The sequence below is a fragment of the Tasmannia lanceolata genome, unplaced genomic scaffold (assembly GCF_043159265.1).
Source record: "Tasmannia lanceolata isolate RefF3 unplaced genomic scaffold, GAP_Taslan_0.1 ptg000006l, whole genome shotgun sequence".
Classification (NCBI taxonomy): domain Eukaryota; kingdom Viridiplantae; phylum Streptophyta; class Magnoliopsida; order Canellales; family Winteraceae; genus Tasmannia; species Tasmannia lanceolata.
Genome location: NW_027518683.1, coordinates 49,836,303 through 49,852,955, shown reverse-complemented (window position 1 = coordinate 49,852,955; position 16,653 = coordinate 49,836,303). Strand labels below are relative to the sequence as shown.

At 38.4% G+C, this 16,653-nt stretch overlaps 1 protein-coding gene across 1 annotated transcript; it reads right to left on the bottom strand.

Annotated features, from left to right (window-relative positions):
- Positions 1-1,527: 1,527 nt before the first annotated feature.
- LOC143880466 (mitochondrial hydrolase YKR070W-like) lies at positions 1,528-16,232 on the bottom strand. Its single transcript, XM_077383502.1, has 12 exons — positions 16,074-16,232; positions 15,876-15,985; positions 14,668-14,703; positions 11,255-11,328; positions 7,795-7,835; positions 7,601-7,672; positions 7,218-7,419; positions 3,332-3,427; positions 3,096-3,163; positions 2,339-2,546; positions 2,117-2,200; positions 1,528-1,734 (listed from the first exon to the last, which is right to left on the bottom strand). The coding sequence occupies exons 1-12, from the start codon at positions 16,181-16,183 to the stop codon at positions 1,678-1,680; spliced, it is 1,158 nt and encodes a 385-aa protein (XP_077239617.1). The 5' UTR covers positions 16,184-16,232; the 3' UTR covers positions 1,528-1,677.
- Positions 16,233-16,653: the final 421 nt, after the last annotated feature.

Sequence of the window (16,653 nt, the reverse complement as noted above, 5' to 3'; positions counted from 1 at the left end):
TATCATACTGGGGTTGTGAATTTATCATTGCTCTATAAATTTGTTAAAGTAAACGCATAATGGGAAATGATATATTCGCCCCTTTTTACTTGGGCCAGCCACTCTAGAGTAAAAGAGTAGTCATAATTCATAAATACACCAGTGGGGGCTGTCCCAAGTAAAAAAAGTGAGGTGAATATATCGCTTCACCCTTTTAACCTGTACTAAAACAAACTAGGTCTTGCAAAAGACAACTATAGGCCCTACTGTCCTTAGAACTCTTTTGAACAAAAACCCAATATCCCAGTAGAATATAGCCAGTCAATGACAAAAGTTATATGATATCTGCCCCAAATCTCCAGAGGAAAGAAGAAAAGTGTGGGCTTTAGCCTTGTTCAATGAAGAAAAGTGTGGGCTTTAACCCAGTTTAGCTTCCCCCTTGTTCAATGATCGTAACAATTTATTCCTATAAAATGAGCAGATGGTTCAAAACAAGTAGGTAACAACACATTATCACAAAACTGGGTTAGAATCATCAGATGTTGAAGATTTCTGCATCAGATTCAGAACCAAGAAAATGAATTGCTTGGATCCCCAAAGCTGATGGATCAAAGTTCTTTTATAAGAATCTATTTTGCTAGAAAATGGATATCTTACTAACAGGTCACATGTATTTAGTTGAGTTCACTATGTAGATGGTAACATTGGTATCGCACATGCACAGAGGTGTAACTGAGACCCTTGAACTTGTAGCCGACCAACAGTCTCGGTCTCATGCTGAACGGATCCCATCTGTAATATCAAGCAAGGTTTTAAATTTTGGTTTCGGGGGTAATTTCAGTCCTCACTGAAACCGAAATTTTGGCCGAAATTCAGTAAAGGACTAAAGGCGCTCGAAATGTCGGTTTCTTTGGCCGAAATTTGGGTAATTTCGGCTGAAATTTTATAAAGCAATAAAAATTAATATTTTATCAAAAATTTTGCCGCCGAAATTTGTTAAATTTCGTCAATTTTGGTTTTGGAATGCTTCGGTCGTGGCTGAAATTTAAAACCTTGATATCAAGACCTCCAAAACTTAATGATAGAATTTTTTTTGGCCATATCCTGAACAAGGCTTGATGGATCAAAGGGCTAGGATCATCAGATCAAGCTGAGATCAAAGGGAAATGGGTTTGTGCTTGCTGACCATGTCGATAGACCCAATCATCTCCACATGGCACACGTGTGCCCAGTAGAGGTGGTAAAATTGGCCGAGCCAAACCAAAACCGAACTAAAAATTCGGTTTTGGTTTGGTTTAACCAAACCGATTCAAATTTCGGTTCGGTTTCGGTTCAGTAGAACCAAACCAATTCAAATTTCAGTTCGGTTTGGGGGTCAAACCAAACCGAAACCGTTGCCACCCCCTAGTGCCGAGGAAATGGCTGTTGGGAAAAAGACTAGCAGACACCACCAGTCTCTCTCGGCCTTGTTCGTTTAGGATTTTGAGAATTGATTTTGAGTCCAAAAGTTTTAGTTTTTCCAGTTCCAAGAAGTTGCAAAGAGTTGGATCCATCAACAAGATTTTATTGGATTTCCTGGCATGTTGTTTCTCCAATTTTCTGTACAAATCACCTTTTCATTCCATGGTATGTTCTTCCCTTATTCAACACAGAAAGAGTGAGCCATAAATAACAAATAAAAAAAGAATGTTATAGGCTTTACACACACTCCTTTCTCAAAATATAATCCACTGCCTCATCCACAGTGTCAACTACCTGTAAACAAGAAGAGAATCAAGCAAAGTTAAGAAAAGGAGATGGCCATTTGGATCTAGGAAAAAAATCCTGGTCAATTAGGATTACAATTTCCCTAGAAAACGGCATTCAACAGCTATTTAGAGAAGTGGTAAATGAAGAGAGTGAGTCTTTACTAGAACAAGGGAGTGCAGATATCATTTCCTTCAAGGAAACATGAAGTTTTTGGAGGGGTAAAACAGTAGATGGACATCAGAAGGAAAATGTGAGGACATATTTTAGACAAAAAAAAATAAAAAAATGGGGATGTCTCTAGAATTGGAATGATAGTTAGCATATATTTTGGTGGAATGGGAAAAACCTTGACTTTTAAAGATATACTGGAATGCATTATTTGACGTACCAGATCTGCTGGAAATTGTGCATGATTTTCTCTTCCCCTGAAAACTCCTGTCCTCGTTAAAATAGAAAACCAGGGATGTCCTGCCTGAGAGAAAACACTGGGAGCTTCATTTCTTCATATTAGTTGAAGATGGAAAAAAAAAATGATAGATTTATGGATAATGGTATCAAAGGTTCAATATGCAAGAAATAGGTTGAAAACAAGAGCTCTTCAGAGACAAACCTGCTGGGCACCTTTGATATCAACTGCTGGGTTATCTCCAACCATATAAATGGTTTTGAATGAATGATTTTCAGGGAGGCCATTCTTCATAGTACCGTCATCAACATAACTGGCTGACTTTAGTTGTTTCAGTATAGCTTCTGCATTGTTGAACACAAATGGATTTGGTTTTCCAAAAGTTGTATACTTCAGAGGATTATAGTGAATTCTGCATATTTTAGTCCAAACGAGTGAGGACGGGGCACAATTCTAGTTCTTCTCAAACAAGAAAATGAAAATTCACATGGAATGCTGTTCATGCTAGGGGTGCAACTCGAGTCGGGTTGAGGCCAACCCTAGCCCAACCCAAGTTAGCATTCCCTCGATCGTAACCCGGCCCAACCTGAGCCTCCGGTCGAGGATGGTCAACCCTAACCCAACCCGCCTCTAAATCTCTCAACCCTAACCCAATCCATCTTAGCTGAAATCGGGTCGAGTTGGGTTCGGGTTCACCTAGGGCAAAACAGAAAAATACAAGAAAAAAATAACCCAAAGAAAATCATGATAAAATTAGAGGATGGATGTCGGGTTCGGTCAGGTCAGGTTGCCAAGGCCTCAACCCTAACCCAACCCGAAATTAAATCGGGTTGGCTTTTTCCAATCCAACCCGAGCCAAAATGGGTTAAAACCGCCGGGTTCTGGTTGAGCCCGACCCAAGTTGCACCCCTAGTTCATGTCCCATCTTGAAGGGCATTTCAAATGCATTTTCACCACTTACCTGTTGAAGACAGATTCTAGAGCAATCCTGAAAGCGCCCATACCAAGACGTTCAGAAGGAAATGCGGCCTGGATTGAAATATGCATGCAATGCATGCTTGTTCAGCACATATTAACCTTACAAAAACCAGCAGCAAAGAAGAGATGATGCTGTACACAAACACGACATTTCTAGTGTCCACAGTTTTGCAAAGACGCAAAAGTGTCATTAAAAATGGAAGTAGCATCTTCGCCGACCTGGTATTCGAGATCATCAGCTGCAAAATACAAAGGAGGTTGATGTCCATTCTCCTTGGCAGGGATACCACCAGATCTTAATACGTCGCAAAGAACCTAAACCGTCCATTGATTATTTCAAATATTTTTCCATGAAAATAAGTAGTGCGACATATGCCAGAAGGTGATTAATCTAAAGTCCAATCCACTTTAAATGTTAGAAAAATCAGATGCCTCACAACCCAACAGCACCATGCAGGGTAAGAAGTTCAATATGATAATAGGGATGCATATTCACAGTTGCGTATAAAAGGGTAATTAAATCATCTCAAACAGAACCAAAGTAGTAGTCATTATCATTATCCCTGTTACTTTACAATGTGTTTATCCAATCTTTTTAAGCTTAATCCTAATTAAATAAAAAAGAAAGAAATCTAATGGTGGATCAGTTCAGCTGATACAAAATTATACATAAGTTCTATATTACTAAAGACCAAGAGCAACCCAACTGCTCTGAAATCAGAACTGACAATTTTGATAAAGTTAAAATCAATGGTGAAGAAAAACCCTCAATTAATGTTTCAATTGGCATAAATAATTGTAGGAGCAATTAATCGTTCATGTGAAAGAGATCAAGGCATCTTGTTCTAAAGGAACTGCTCAACAGCTTCCAAAGCTTTGAAACTAATACATAATACAAATAATGAGATCCAAAGAAAGTAAATAGTTCCCAAAGATAATTTCTTGAACAAAAATAAGCGTACTGAATTTACACATTTACATACAGGTCAGCCTGGTGTGAGTATTCATGGTCCATTGGAGATAATAAAAACAGTAGAAACTATTTTGTTACGAGGTACAAACTCAGATGTTATGGTCATTTGTAAATGGCTATGAGGAGAAAGTCTTCCTCTAAAGTCATATAGAATGGGGATTTGCAAATGTGATGTGATCCGACCGTTGGATCTCTACTTTCATCGCATATCACATTGCTTTTAATATTATTATTGAGGACTATTGGACTTATTTAGTTCTATTTGCTGGACCTAGGTGTAGGGGATGTCCACATCATCTAGGGCCCACCCTTGCACACTATTTTTTCCCTTTTCCTATTTGTTTATGCTAACTTACCATCTTCTCCAAAAGCTTAAGCTGTTGGAGAAAGGCGTTATTTATCTTTTATACTTTAACACTCCCCCGCACGTGTGGCCTACTTGGCAAACACGTGGCACATGTGGTCCCACTTTGGGCCGACCATCGCATGTGGATTTTTGCTATCCGGGAGGTTTGAACTCGAGACCTTTGGCTCTGATACCATGTTAACTTACCAACTTCTCCAAAAGCTTAAGCTGTTGGAGAAAGGCGTTATTTATCTTTTATACTTTAACAGTTTAGTTAGCTTTTCCTCTTATGCCCTTGTGCTACTAATATTTACTTGTGTTTAGGGCATGGGAGTCTTTTCAACTTCATTCAAGTAAGCTAGCAAGGGGCCCATCAAGAAGAAGTATAAAGAGAACACAAGGGGGAGAAGTGCTCTAGATTTGATGATTTGAGAAAATACAAAACCAAAAAGGAGCCACAGCCTCCCTCTCTCTCCCTGACGCCATGGACGTCCTTCTCTCTCCCCCCCCCCCCCCCCCCCCCGCCCCGCATACAAGGTAGGTCTCTCCACTCCCTAGCTTTCTTCTCCTATCTCTCTCCCTTTCCCCCTTCTATTCTCTCATCTCTGCTCTCTCTATCACTCTCGTTCTTCTCTCTGATCTTACTCTCTCTTCTCTCTTCTCTTTCTCTCCCTCACGCCCCCTCATCTCTCTCTCTCTCTCTCTCTCTCTCTCTCTCTCTCTCTCTCTCTCTCTCATCACGCCCGTCTCCATCTTCCCAGGTATCCCTTTTATTATCACTCTATTCTTTCCACACCCTCCTCCATCATCACAAATATCCCTTTCATTATCTCTCTGTTCTTCTCACGCCCTTCTCTATTGTCCCAGATTTCCCTTTCATTATCTCGTCTTCCCCCTCATATTTCTCTTCTTTCTCTCACCTCCCCTTTCTTGATCCATCTTTCTCTTCGGACTCCCTCTTTGCTTCTTTCGGCTCCTTCTCTCATTCCCTCGAACTCTCAATAATCTCCTCTCTTCACTTCTCTCTCAATTTTCTCTTCTCCACTTCCCTTTTCCCCTTCAGATTCATTGTTTTGGAGGACGAGACTGCTGCCCGGAGTTTCAAAGCACGCCCATGGGTCTCTCCCCCACTCTCTTGGGCCTCTTTTTAGCACGGATTTGAGGTGGAAAGGCTGCTGCATTTTCCCAGTGAGATTTTTCCATTATTTTCAGCCCTTTTTTAGCCTTTTAGCATCCGTAGCCCGTAGGAACCTTGTACTTTTTTACCTTATATCATCTTAGGATTTTTACCCTAGTTTAGTAGACTTTTACCTTATATCATCTTAGGATTTTTTTTTTGTTTAGTAGATTTGGGCCCTAGATATCTATTTTATTATGTGGACAGCAATAAATCAGTTATTTAATTCAATTATTTGAACCACATGTCCTTCTCTTTTTTGTGTTATTTAAATCATTATATGCAATATTGCTTTTTATAGCCTTTTCACATTGATGTTCTATCTTTAAGGATAGCATAAATTGGTTTCTTTGCTGAAATTAGTCATTTCTGTTTGTTTATTTGCTTTCTGGGACATGCTATGGTTATATGAATTCTGAAGCTTGATTCCCATAAGCTCCTAAAATCCTGGTGTATTTCGCGAACCCTCCCGGTTTGCACCAAAATGTCTCGCCTTGAGGCGTATGACTAAAATGCTTATGAGAAAACCTGCATAAAGCAAAGCCAAAAAGAACTATAGGGGCAATTCAATTCGTTAATACGATTATTTTCCTGAAATTCTACTCCGAACAAGTAAATATGTTGGTTGCAGCTTTGGAGCGGTGATCAAAGCATTTTTGCGGCCGTACTTTCCGTAGTTGATTCCAGATTTTCAAGGAAAATCTTGGTTATGTGTGGAAGGTGACTTGGCGAAGACAGTCGCTTGGGCTCCCAGCAGTTGTCACATATTATTAAGAACCCTAGTAACGACTATCCCTATCCTTCACTCATATTTTGTGGAGCGCAATGAATTGGATTGCGGTTTAGCTAGGGATGGTGTGAGTAGGCCCAGTAGGGATACTCTTGAATATTGACATGGTGATGGGCTACCCTGTAATAGCTTTTGGGTGAAACCATTTTGAGTATTTTTTCCGATGTTTCAGTGAGGCGCCATCCCATCATCTCCTGTTCTTTTCCTCTATCCGAATATAATCTATTTATACATGTAGCAGTCAATTTTTATTAGTATGCATAGCATTAAACCACATGGTGACTGTCATTTAATCCTTCCACTGCATAGTCAATGGTATCTAAACCCATTAGGGGCCGTTTGGAGGATTTTAGAATCTTGGATTTCCTCAAAATCGTCGATGGAAGAAGAGAGAAGGAGACCAGCCGTCGGTTTCTGATTTCTCACCCTTCTTTCCGTCAGCAAGAGAGTAGGAGATCATCCCAGGTTTCCAGGTTTTAGAAATCTCAGGATGGGGGAGATTTCTAAAACTTGGATTTCTTACTTGAAAACTCAAGATTCTAAAGAGAAGCGAAACGGACGGTCTCTTTCTTCTCTTGTCTCCCATCCAGGATTTTGAGGAAATCCAGGATTCTAAAATCCGCGTATCCAAATGGTCCCTTAAGATATCTGTAAATCCAGGAATTTGAGACTTCAATTATGGTCTATCAAATGCCATATTGAGTATCAATGCAGTTATATGATAATTTACTTTCTGCAAACAAAAATGAAGTTTTGGAATACGTGCTGAGGAATTGTAGCTAAGGTTTGACAACCAGATGAAAAGGTTAAAAGGAAAACCTGAATATCCCTGCCCCAGTCAACAGGATCACTAACAACAAATGCTGCATGAACTTTGTCTGAAGAAACATTGTATCTTGGATGCATCTCCTTGGAGGTGCTCTTCCTATCAAATGTTTGCTTGGTCACCCAAGTCTTATACGGAGATAAGGGATCGATGTCATTGAAGTAGGATGCATATTCATCTATGGAAAGAATTTTTCTGCAATCAAAATCAAAATCACAAGCTAGATAAGTCAGACCAACACATATCAAATGTAAAAGTTATTCAATAGTTGGGGCAGAAACTAATTTTTATAAATCAGGGAAAAAGTTCGCCATGGAAAAATCTAGTTACTGAAAATCGGGAATACTCAAACCGAGACTATAGGATAAGCCCTTACTTAAAGCCGTACTCAGACATAACCACATCAGGTTCCCCTTTTCCAACAGCGATGATAAGTTCATTTTCAAACCTGCAAAAGGAAAACATCCATATACGAAATAAGATAATGAATCAATGGATAGAGAAAAGTGATGCTCCTAAGCCATTCAGAAAGTAAATATAGTCCAGTGGAAAAAACTAAGATGTGTATACCTATTCACAAGCTCTTTGAAAGGTGAATGTCCCTGTACAACCTGCATTACAATCACAGTCAATGGAAAGGGCTTTTCCACGGATGTGTTAAGTACTCTGACAACAGCCACTTGAAGGATAAAAACAAGGAAAGGTCATCCATAATACATTTACAACAAATTTTCAGAAAATAAAAGGTTTATTATCAGAGACCAATTTAATGAGAAGTGGAGAAATGTCTTGGTCCTTGATTTGGTGCAACCCAATATCTGGGCACGTACTGTACTCACGTCAGCCCCAAAATCAACACACACATTCAATATTTGTTTTATATCTTCAATTTCTGTCCATGCATCCCCAAGTTCATCTATTTTCCTCTCTTATTACAGAGCTGCTAACTTCATCAAGTTAATCATGAAGTTTCTGCTGCATTTAATTTAATATCATTGTGATTATTCACTCCTGCATTCACTAAATTAGTATCAATCAAGCAGGTGCAGTGTAACAGTACATCTTACTAGTAATATGCATAAATGTGACGCTGCATTTGAACACAGTCATTCCAACATGCCCCCATCCATTTGGAAACTAAAAAAAGCACTCATCATCACACTCGCTCAGATTTGAGATGATTTAGATCTTTCATCGAAACTTTTGAGCCTTTTGTGTTCAATTACCCATCTACCCTATGAAGAATAACCTAGTTTTCACCTTTCTGCAAACCTGATGCAGAGCACATAGGGAAGAAACTAGTTCTCATAGCTCCGATACTAAATGATGCAAAACTAGAAGGAGACCTAATATCCAATATTTGACTGTATGAAATTCCAATCAAATTCAATTGATCTCGGGTTTGGGTGCATTTTCACTTATATGAGCAGATATAGCCATTGAATTTAAGGTCAAGATAGTTAACTGCAGTCCAAGACAAAAATTACTCAGGTCCATACGTTGAATTTAAGGTCAAGTTGATCAATAAAGTGGATGCTAACTTGTGATTAGCCAATATTATTGGTAACGTTAAGGACTGTGCGAGTAATCTTGATATCTTTTTACCTCAGTAAAGCAAATGAGAGTGTGATAAACTAGCAATAGAAGGTGTTCCAAGGCATGAGAAATGTACATGGCAATCCTTGCCCCTAGCATAATTTATAACTTTTTCAGTTGATGAATTAAGTGTTCAAAGAGAAAAAAAAAGGAACAGAGAGATCATTTCTAGCCCCTGGTCATGGATCTAGAAGAGAACAGGGAGAAAAATGACAGGATTCTCTACCCAATTTGCCTGATTGGTTAAAAACCATTAGGTCTGTTCAAAACAACGTGTTTCGGCTAGAACAAGAGGAGTGTCTCAATGTGGTAGAAACGGCAGGACTTCACCAATAGATAAGTTCTGGTATATGGAGCTTGCTAGAGAGTTCTCTCCTACTAAATGGGGGTTTCCCAGCTCAAACTGAGCTTCGTGTCGAGAGAATATAAATCTTTCCCAAAGGAGGACAGAAAGTCACTACATTTTGTCAAGATCCCTGGATCAAAGAAAGATGAATCATCTTGCCCTTTTTCCTTTTGTGAAACTACAACAAAAATTTATTAAGGAAAGAAAGACAAAAGACACAACTACAAAGGAGACCGAGATTGCACCTCAAAAAAAGAATCTCTATGATAAAGGCTCTACAAAGAGAGCTAACTCTCAATCTTTTGTCAATGCAGTAAAACTACAATTTTTATGTCAATGGCGACGCCACCTTTCTCATTAGTGGGATTGATCTTGGATCATGGACCCCTTATTGTTGTCTAGATGAATGGTACACATTATTCACTTACGAATTTTAGTTTCAAGAATATGGCTGTCTGGAATATTCTTTTTGGAAATGTAATCAGATTTTGTTAAAAACAAAGCAGAAAACAATAAATGGCAGAACAATGTCATTAAAAAAAAGGTAAACAGCAGAAAATTTTCCTTCTATTTTTATCAGACTACCTCAGTAATGGGGTTCTCCACTCATTAATAAAATTTCATTGCTGGAAAAAAAAAACAGCAGAGAAATTACACATGGAGCAGAGATTCCTCCCCCCCACCCCCACCCACGCACCCACACACACCCCACGCCCGCAAACCCCAACCATAAAAAAAAAAAAAAAAAAAAAAAAAAAAAAAAAAAAAAAAACCACCACCAAAGAAGTTCTGCAATTCCATTTGCACTTCGGATTATGCAGATTACAAAAATCAAAAGTTTAGTTTCAAGAATACCGCTCAGTCAGCGACAATACTGAATGGATGTTTAGATACAGGTGGAACACTAACAATATCAAAGACGTCGCATGGATTTTGAGCTCAATAGATGTTTAATCTTTCTCATTTCAACTAGAATGTTGTTAAATTATTAGAGGCATTAGTATCTAATCTGAATCTCGTGACCACCTGATCATTGAAAAGATTATCTCCATCCAACATAACCCTCAACTAAACCCAAAAGGGGTTTGCATTGGTTAATTACAAGTTGACTGATTTGACAAAGGACCATGTGTTGACTAAACCTAAGTAACCCAATATAAATAAATAATAAGAATACCAAATAGCATTGGTGCGGGTGAAAGAAGCTAAAAAGAATAAAATAATCCAGAAAAGGCAAACTTGCTATTAAGAAGCATACATGCATTTGACAACTAGCCTTAATTAGTCAAAGAAATATTTGGTGTACTCTTAATCTTTCCACCGGAAACTGATGGGTTACTTTCTCTTTATAAGAGAAACTAGATATGGGACTTATTTTCTACAAGAGAAAATGAAGATAAGCATAATAAGACGACAATAAAATCATATACTGGCCGCTTCTTGGAGAGGGCTTAGGGTGTTCTAGGAAGATCTTATTGTGTTTCTTTGGGTGGAAGGAAACTTGAAAAAATAGTCATGGCTTGGACTCCTAAAAGGTGCCTTCGGTCGTGGAGGTTGGCAAACTTTAGTGAGCAGATTAAAGACTTGCGTGAATTTCTTCCCTTGTCCTTCATATCCCACGCAGCGCTAACGAAACCAAGGATAGCTTGGCTAAGATGAATTGGATAGAGAACTAGTTGCGGCACTAATCTACCACTATTCCAGTGAACGTGTTGCATTTTGTTTTCCTTTAGTTTCCCTTCTTGCCCCTTATCTTGTTCCCTTCCTCTTGTTTTAATAAAGTTCAGGCATCTTCCAGAAAAGAAAAAAGAATAGAATACCATATATTAACCAAGATATTCAAGAATCAAGACTATGGATTCATTTATTAATCAATGCAAATGATACAATGATGTATGCACTGCATCCGATTTATTAATGAATGTATGCTTTAAAGGCTTGAAATATGCATGCATGTTGCATGAACATGTATATATGTACATATGTGAGTTTACACATATATCTATGCAGCCATACATGTATGTATCTATGTACGTGCCATATACACTGCACAAGAGAATATAATAAGCATGCACTGAAACACAGTACCTGCAGAGGTAAAATGTGAACTCCCAAGAGTTTACTTAGTTCATAGGCTCTTTTGGATTCTGGGATGCCACCTCCTATTTATATAGAATGATACATTAATCTATAGAAGTAGCAGCCCCTTTTGTGTAGGGGACATGCATAAATAAGACGTAAAAGCTCTTGAGGTGAAAATAACCATAAGATCTGTATAAACTCCATAAAATCATAAAAGATGAAGCACAACACTGATTTGACTGAAATTCAACCACGACATAAATCAATTTAAAAAGCAATCAATATTTAGAATCCTTAAGGATGAATAATACAAGTAAAAGCAATAACTCACAATGCTTCCAAGTTATTACAGCGAACATATTGCACTGTTAATCACTTAATTCTAAGATGAAGAAGAATGAAATGTAAAATGTTAGAATAATGCCTGTGTTGAACATCAGTCAAATATATGAATAATCCTTCCGTTATCCAATATCGCTAACATGAAGACTGGTTGATGTATCCAAACAATTAATTTTATTAATCAAAAGGAAAGAAAACTATAACAAAATAAACCGAAAAAAAAAAAAAAAAAGGTGCGTACGGGGCTATGAAAAAGATGAAATTAGGTAAGGCTATGGGGCCTGACGGTATTCCTATCGAGACTTGGAGATGCTTGGGTGATGTGGGTTTGGTTTGGTTAACTAAATTAATTAACAATATTTTGAAGACTAAGAAGATGCCTGATGAGTGGAGGAAGAGTATATTAGTAACTGTTTATAAGAATAAAGGGGATGTCCAGAGTTGAACCAATTACCGAGGAGGCAAGGAATTAAGCTAATGAGTCACACCATGAAGCTTTGGGAGAGAGTAATTGAGCATAGACTAAGAAAAGAGACTAAGGTGTAAGAGAATCAGTTTGGCTTCATCCCTGGAAGATCGACTATGGAAGCTATCTTCTTGATTGGGAGGTTAATGGAGAGATTTAGAGAAAATAAAAAGGACCTTCATATGGTTTTCATTGACTTGGAGAAAACATATGATAGGGTTCCCAGGTGTGTTATGTGTTGGGTCCTTGAAAGGAAAAAAGTGCCTACTCAATATGCTGATATGATTACGGATATGTATGATGGAGCAGTAACTAGTGTCAGACTACGGATGGCATGTCTAGTGAGTTTCCAATTACAATATAACTGCACCAAGGATGAGCTCTAAGCCCTTATCTTTTTACCCTAGTTATGGATGAACTTACGGAGGGTATCCAAGACGAGGTGACGTGGTGTATGTTATTTGCAGATGACATAGTATTAATTGACGAAACCAAAGCAGGAGTTAATGCTAAGTTTGTGTTATGGAGAACTTCTTTGGAATCCAAAGGTTTTAGACTGAGCAAGACTAAGACAGAGTATATGGAGTGCAACTTTAGTAATGTAAGGAGGCAGGGTGAGGATATAGTAAATATGACTGGACAAGAGGTACCTAAGAGGGATGTCTTTCGCTATCTTGGTTCAATCCTATATAAGGAAGGAGAAATTGAAGAGGATGTTAACCACAGAATAAGAGCAAGGTTGGTTGAAGTGGAAGCATGCTTCAGGAGTTCTGTGCGATTGTAAAATACCTACCAAGTTGAAGGGAAAGTTTTATAAGACAGCTCTGAGGCCAGCCATGCTGTACGGCTCAGAATGTTGGACCACCAAGAAGCAGCATGTGCATAAGATGAGTGTGGCGGAGATGCGAATGCTTAGATGGATGTGCGGCCGCACAATTGAGGTGGAGTTGGCACCAATTGAGGAGCAGGTGAGAGATACAGCTTAAGATGGCTTGCGCATATCCAACGTAGGCCTTGGGATGCTCCAGTGAGAAGAAGTGACTCGTGCCAAGTTGATGGAGTAATAATTATAAAGACCAAGCATGGTGCGATGTGGTTATCATAGTTGTCTGTGAGTTTCTATTTGGTAGACCATGATAATTTGATCATCATGAGACAAAACATACATATTCCTTAATTTATAATAATTTGAAAGTCATACTTAGCACCATCAAAAGAATTTGGACCTATAACAAAACCAATGAGGGTACCAATTTTGTGCCAGGTTCACAACTGCCATGGAAGAATCAAAGTTGTCTTTGTATTGATAAGCAAGGGTGAGATAGAGCATACTGCTGTACCTAAGATATGCCAATCCCTAGTTGATGAGTTTAGTGATGTTTTACCAAGATATTTGCTAGTCAAATTGCCACAATGCGAGAAATTCCGCACCATATACTTTGCTGCCTGTAGCAATTCTTCTGACCAAGCATATATGACCGTGCACACTACCGGATGAGCCCTACGGAGCATCAAGAGATCAAGAGCAGTGTTTAAAAACGCGGATGCGGCGCAGAACGCAGCCGAAGAAAATCCTAGTCGACTCGGCAGGACGTGGTCGAGTACTCGGTTGATGCTGATGAGTACTCAGTTGACACAGTTATAATTCGAGAGAGTCAAAGGAGTTTTTATTGACTCTGTTGGGCAAAATGCGGAACAGCGTTGTTAACTATGATCAAGAGGCATGTGGATGAGCTCTTAGACAAAGGGTGTATCTAAGAAAACTTGAACCGTCGACTGTTCATAGTCTCACCTCCATCGAGAAGGCAACGGTCATGAAGATGCTCTTGCTAATGTTGGTGTTACTTGTACAGCATTGTTAACTTGGCCCAATACAGAATTTGTAGATTTTTCTTTGTGTAAGTTGCATGTGGAAAATTCTTGTGAAGGGATAATTTGTCTATTTGTCTCTATTTATTTTCTAAATTTCCTAAACACATTAGGGAAGAAATTTTGGGTGGGTTTGGTTTCTAGAACTTTTAGGAGATGATGATTATTATTATTCTATTTGAATGCATTTAAAGGAACTTAGAAGTACCCAGGAGAGAAAATTTTAAGGCCAGTTTGATTTTCTTTCTATTTCTATTTTTAGATCCAATAGGGTCTAGGATAGTTTGTTATAAGTGAGTTTAAGGGCTGAGATTAGTTTTAGAGTTCAATAACGTAGATCTTGAAGGAAGTCTAGGGCTGGGATAGTTCGCCCACTTTCCATGTCTTATGTTCAACATGCCTTGAGTATGATGTATAAAAGTGCTTCCTGTTAATGAAAACAATGGAATCTTTTGAATCGCGCTACGACATCTATAGCAGAAGTGTTTTACAATAGAGTAGAACTCGTTGTGGCACATGGATTGATAACATAATGCATCACTCAATTTTGAAAGTTTGTAAAAGAAATTCGTAAACATATAGGTCCACTGAACATGCAAAAGGATTTCATAGAAGTACTTTGAATATTAGAGAAACAATCAAGAATTAATGTCATTTTCTTTATGAAGTTAATCTTGATGGAACAGAAATGAATAATGACTATTCAAATCAAAAACAAAAATGAATAATGCACATGGCTCACCGTTAGTTAAGAACAGAAATGGAATCTTCAAAGTGCCTGCCAAGAAGGAATATTTTGGTGAGCGGATGAAAAGACAAAAAGTAGGTGAATTTCAAGATACACTGATATCATCATTTAACAAGACATGAGAAGCAATAATATCATCCAAAAAAATGGAAGAATAAGGCATGCATGCTTTATGGAATCATACAGAGATAAGTACACTATAGAATGTCAAAGGTACGGATTACGCTTCCAATGCAGATAAAGGTTAAACTTAAATACGAAATCGAAAAATTAAATCCATCTAGTTTATTTGAATCATGTCACATGAACAGACATCCATAAAGAGCGAAAGTTGAAAAGAGAGATCAATGGGACTGATAACAATCATTGGGCATTTCATTAAGATACAACCTATTAGAAGTTGAGCAAAGACCATATATGTTACAGGGCATCCTTAGCTTCCCTACCTTCATGGATGGGTTCAAGGCTTGGGATGGTGCCAATGGCACTGAGATACTCAAATTACTCAAACATATCCATGAAGATATGTTATGATTTATGAACAAGTCATTCTTTTATATGAGTTTTTACATAGTGAACTAGCGAACATGCGAATGTAGCAAAAAATACAGTGGCACGAACATATTTGGGTGATCTAAACCACTCATTTGTTGGGCCCCAATACAACATACGCCGAGCCCCAAAAATCTTCTCAATAGGATGATCCTAACCCTATGATTTGTAGAGGTTTAAAATGGACGGCATGGTATAGAAACCTCCACATATCGGAGGGTTAGAATCGATCTCATAGAGAAGATTTTTGGGGCATGGCCCATCAACGTCAGGGACCAGCAAATGAGTGGTTAAGATCACCCAATATGTGAGCCTCACTGTATTTTTTTCTGCTACAATCTGTTCTCTTCTTTTCATACCCAAGTATCAATATTGCTTGTTGTGAGGCTTCCTCATATGTTGGCATGATGAAGAGTTTTACACAGTATCAGTTCTCTTACTTAAAAATGCAGCATTTGCAAGAGAACAAAGCTAAAAAGTCCAATTTGGAACACAGGATCAATATTTAAAAAAAAAAACAAAAACAAAAAAACTAAAGTTAAATTTCAAGAACCACCTCAAAACAATGCAGCAAACGCCAATCAAGACATGAAATAGAAATCTAGAAGTGAATTCAAAAAAGGTTATAATAAAAGTCAGAAAAACCGTACCGCAATCGCTATACAACCTTTTCAATGCGGCGGGAGACTCTCCAATAGGTGTGCGGCCTCTAAGAATTACCCCATCGATGTCGAAGGCGATACCAAAAGAGGGAGAAGCCCTACAAAAAATATGAGAATTCAAAAAAATTAGGGTTTTTTGAGAGGGAGAAGTAGAGAATCAACGGGAAGTGATTTATGCAAAGAGACCTTTCTGGTGGTGGTAGATTCGAAAATGCGCGGGAAATTTCAGCACGGAATGGCTGTAATTGGGCTCTGATTTTGCTGTGTGAAACCCTAAATACGGAGAGAATCCTCATCACTCGTTAGGGGAGAAATGCCATGGAAATACTTTCTATGTTTCAGTGGGAGCTGTCTTTTGAAGTGAGGGGAATGATATTGCCACCCCTTTTGTTTGTCTTTTTATAGAAATGAGGGCACCTGCATTCTACTTCCACCCCTTCTTTTTTGTCTTTTCCTACAAACGACTACATTGAGTCATTGACACACCTTTTGACTTCTTCACTTTTTAAGGAAAAGACAAACAAAGAGGGTGGAAATTTATTTTCTCAAATAGACCACCTTTTACCAAGTGGGGCCCAGTTTTGGTCTATCCAGGCCGTCTATATTAGCCTACATAGATCTTCAATGATGCCCAGTTATATAACTCAAATTAATTGTGTACCTATTAATGTATTATTTTGTCGCCCATTCATCAGCTTCGGATCCATGGTTAGGATCGTCTAATCAGCATGTTTTTCGACACTTTGGAGATCTAAGATGGGGCCGA

Coding starts and splice junctions, on each gene's coding strand:
- LOC143880466 (XM_077383502.1), bottom strand. CDS start 16,183: ATGAGGATTCTCTCCGTATTTAGGGTTTCACACAGCAAAATCAGAGCC. Junction 15,986..16,073: donor AATCTACCACCACCAGAAAG/GTCTCTTTGCAT, acceptor TATTTTTTGTAG/GGCTTCTCCCTCTTTTGGTA. Junction 1,735..2,116: donor CACAATTTCCAGCAGATCTG/GTACGTCAAATA, acceptor TCTTGTTTACAG/GTAGTTGACACTGTGGATGA.